The following is a 4,251-nucleotide window of genomic DNA, read 5'->3' on the forward strand; positions in this document are numbered from 1 at the left end:
CAGTTTTTGAATTTGCATTCGTTTGTTCATCCATATTTGAATAGTTGTTTTCAGCTTTGTGTTCTAACAGCTAGAGGTGGTATCCTAACCTTTGCTTACCAAGTCTGTAACCGATGGAATATGTTATAGAAATGCAAGACAAAAACAAAGACCCAAATTTACTAACCAACCAGAAGTTTATTTTTTGAATTGGAGAATGTTTCTTTTAATTTTACTCAGAAGGTAGGACACTGGTTCTGGAAAATGAGTTGAGACATATATGACATATATGTATATATATGTTGTTGTTGTGCCGTGGAGTCTGTTCCGACTCATAGCGACCCTGTACAGGGTTTCCGAGGTTGTAAATCTTTACCGGAGCAGAAAGCCTCATCTTTCTCGTGCGGAGCAGCTGGTGGTTTCGAACTGCTGACCTTGTGGTTCGCAGCCCAATTTATAACCACTATGCTACCAGAGCTCCATATATATATAAATACACACACACACACACACACACACACTCCATATATATATATATATATATACACACACACACACATATAAGTACATATGGAGTCCTGGTGTGGCACTGTGGGTTAATGCGCCAGACTGTAAAGCCGTTTGAACTGTAAAGTCGGCAGTTCAAGCTCACCAGCTGTTCCTTGGAAACCCTATACAGGGTCACTATGGGTCGGAATCGACTTGATGGCACTTAACAATAACAACAACAATAAATATATCTATTTAAAGTATAATAAATTGATTTTTTAAATATGTTTGTGTGTTGCTGAAGAAAATCAACTTGGTCCTTAGTTCCTATTCTAGGAGACCTGTTTGGCACGTAGAAAGGAAGTATTTTTTTTAAATGACATAAATTATTGTTATGTGCCCCTGACTTGATTCTGGCTCATAGGAACTCTATGGGACAGAGTAGAACTGCCCCCATTGAGTTTCCTGGTTGTAAGACCCCCAGCGAGATGGATTGGCAAAGTGGCAGCATCACTAGGCTCAAGTGTGGCAACAATTGTGAGGTTGGCCCAGGATCAGGCAGTGTTTCGTTCTGTTGTGCTCAGGGTCACTATGAGTCAGAACTGACTCGATGGCACCTAATAACAACAACAATCTTACTGGGAGCAGGTTGCGAAGTCTTTTCTCCTTCACAGTGGCTGGTGAGTTCGAACCACCCACCTTTAGGTTGACTGCTAGGCACTAAACTATTCTGCTACCAAGTTTCCTGACCATGGAAAAGTAGGATGGTAAAAGTTAATTCAGCATGTATTTAGCAATTCATTTTTAAGTTCCTAATATGTCCTGGTGTGGCACTGTGGGTTAATGCGCTAGACTGCAAAGCTGTTTGAACTGCAAGGTCTATGGTTCAAGCTTACTAGCCATTCCTCAGAAACCCTATACAGGGCCGCTATGGGTCGGAACTGACTCAATAGCACTTAACAACAAACAAAATATGTCCTGGGGTGGGGCTATAGGATAAGCACTAAACTGCTAGCTGCAAGGTCAGCAGTTCAGCTCCACCAGAGTCTCTTCGGAAACCCTGTAGAGAGTTGCTGCGAGTTGGATACTTAACAATAATACATACCAGATAATGGGCTAACACAAGGTCTTGAAAATTCTCTCTTATGTTTTCTAGTCTTGTATTTAGGTTTATCATATATTTTGAGTTAATTTTTGTACACAGTGTGAGGTTTAGCTCACGGTTTTGTGTGTATGTTTTTTTGTTTTGTTTGGGCATGTATGTGCCAGATGTTACAGCATCATTTTTTGTAAGATTAGGCTTTCTCCACGAGTGGTACCTTTGTTGAAAATCATTTGTCTTTGTATTAGTCCCCTTCTGGATGCTCTCTGTTCTGTTCCATTGGCCTTTGTTTTGTTTTCTCACCAGCACCACATTTTCTTGACTACTATACCTTTGTAGGAGTCCTGGTGTGGTGCTGTGGATCAATGCGCTGGACTGCAAAGTCAGTGGTTCAAGCTCACTAGCCGCTCCTCGGAAACTCTATATAGGGTCGCTATGAGTCAGAACTGGCTCGATGGCACTTAACAATAAAACCCATTCCCATCAAGCCAATTCCAATTCATAGTGAACCTACATGGGGTTCTCGAGGTGCTAAATCTGTAGGAGAGCCGACAGTCTCATCCTTCTCCTGCAGAGCTACTGGTGGATGAGAACTACTGACCTTTTGGTGCGTGGTCCAGTGCTTATCCTAGCCCACCACCTTAAAATTGGGTAATTGGGTAATGTGACTTCTCCAACTTTTTTCTTCTTTTTCAAATAGTTTTGGATATTCTGGTTCCTTTACCTTTCAGTATAGAGTTTCAGAATCAGCTTGTCTGTATATGCAGAGAGTACTGCTGAGATTTTGATGGGAATGGAAGTAAGTCTGCACATCAGTTTGGGGAGAATGGACTCTAACGCTAGTGAGTCTTCACACTTAACCACAGGCTGCTGCTCCACTTACTTATATCCTTTTTGATACCTTTCATCAGAATTTTGTAGTTTTCAGCTTCCATATTAATCCTTTACTTTTAAATCTTTTGCAGACTAGATTATGGAAATGGGAAGTGAAGAAGAAAAATGGGAGAAGCTGGATGCAGAGTTTGATCACTTTGTGGTAGATATGAAGCCCTTTGTTCTAAAATTATCCCATAGATCAGGTAAGATGATGTTTGAAAATGACACTCTTAAGGTTAATTTTTCTCTTTCTATAATTTTGTCAAATCATTGAGCCATCAAAATGGAACAAACAAATAAACAACCCCCCCCCTCCCCCGCCCAACTGGTTTCCTTTAGTTTTCCTCTTGAATGATGTAGGACAATTGACTTTGAACCATCCAGGGGTAAAGAGCAGTTCAGTGGCTGTGTCCTAGTGATACCACCTCCCTAAAAGCTCCAGTAGTTTCTCCGCATCTATTCCCTCCCCAGGCGGAAAAACGTGTTCTTTCAGGAGCTTACTATCTACTGCCTTTCTAACTCTTCTGTTCATGAAATCAGAAAATAACCTATTGGTCTTTTATGCTTGTGTGTTGCTGAAGAAAATCAACTGTGAATGAGTTTTTTGTTGCTATCTTATCTCCTTTTATCTCTAATTATAAAATGAGAGTGTTTGTCCCCAGTTAAAGAATTTTCAGATAACTTAACAGCATCAGGGATCAATTGAACAGAATTTGAGAGGCCAGAAAAATTCTCCAGGTTGTACTAGGCATAAGACTGACAGCAAACATTTATCTGATTTGGTAGCTTTTGATTTGAGCTATTTGGGGCTAAGAAACTATGGCTTATACTTTTTCTGAAATCTCAATTTCCCTGAGTAATTTGAGCAGATCTGTGTTGAAAGTGAGGCACCAACTCAGTGTTAGATTTCCTTGTCCACGGCCACCTAGCGTGAGCTTCCTGTTCTCCTCTTCCTCTCTCCTCTTCTGTTGACTCACTTGACCGTAGCCTCTTCTAGTTCACAATGAGTGTTACATGGCCACTGTGCATTCAAGATGATTTGAGTTAATATTTGTATATTGTGTCCTCTTCTACAACTGATCTCTCAGTTTTATTTTTGTCTTAACATCTGCTGATTGGTAACATTTGTATTAAAATCTCTCATTACAAATATATTTTAAATAAAACTATCCTCAAAGTGCATTTTTTTCTTTTTTATGATTTTTAAAAACAAGATTATTGAGTTACACCTCACATACTACATAATTGACACATTTAAAGTATAATAAATTAATTAAAAAAAAAGTTTTTATTGTGAATTATGTGATAATTTACCTGGAAGAATGTTAGTTTTATATTCATCTTATCGTGTATCATTTCATTACCATGATTACAATCCACTCCATGCATCATCAACCAAACAAAGGGTACACCGCACAAGCCTGCCCCTGGGTCGTTAGCACACAGCCCCTCTCCTTCTCTGAGTCTAGAGTCCCCAGCCACTCCATCTCTGGTGTCAACTGTTTCTCTGGGTAGGGTCCCACACTCTGCTTTTCTCCTTTGATGGTCCCAGGGATCTCCGCTCCTGGACTGCAAAGTCAACCACTCCCCTCCTTTAGCTGCAAATCATCTGCCTTACGTTTCCAGCCCTCACAGTCAGTTCTGATAGCAATTATTCACTATTGTACCACAAGAATCCTATCCCCATCTCCTTTTATCAGCCCCGCCCAGACAGATTGGATACTACTCAGTGGAGATTCTACGTTCCTCCGTGCCCTCTGGATCTAGGTTCCCTCTTGAAAACTTGTAAGACTGTCACTTCTTGC

At 40.4% G+C, this 4,251-nt stretch overlaps 1 protein-coding gene across 1 annotated transcript in view; it reads left to right on the top strand.

The window, feature by feature from the left end:
* The first annotated feature begins 2,533 nt into the window (after nucleotides 1-2,533).
* CEP112 (centrosomal protein 112kDa) overlaps nucleotides 2,534-4,251 on the top strand; it is a 594,823-nt gene continuing 593,105 nt past the window's right edge. Inside the window, exon 1 of the mRNA XM_006833735.1 lies at nucleotides 2,534-2,649. Within this exon, the coding sequence (XP_006833798.1) occupies nucleotides 2,544-2,649 (106 nt within the window). The 5' untranslated portion in view covers nucleotides 2,534-2,543. The remainder of the gene's footprint in view (nucleotides 2,650-4,251) is intronic.

Source organism: Chrysochloris asiatica, unplaced genomic scaffold (genome assembly GCF_000296735.1).
Source record: "Chrysochloris asiatica unplaced genomic scaffold, ChrAsi1.0 scaffold00007, whole genome shotgun sequence".
Taxonomy (NCBI): domain Eukaryota; kingdom Metazoa; phylum Chordata; class Mammalia; order Afrosoricida; family Chrysochloridae; genus Chrysochloris; species Chrysochloris asiatica.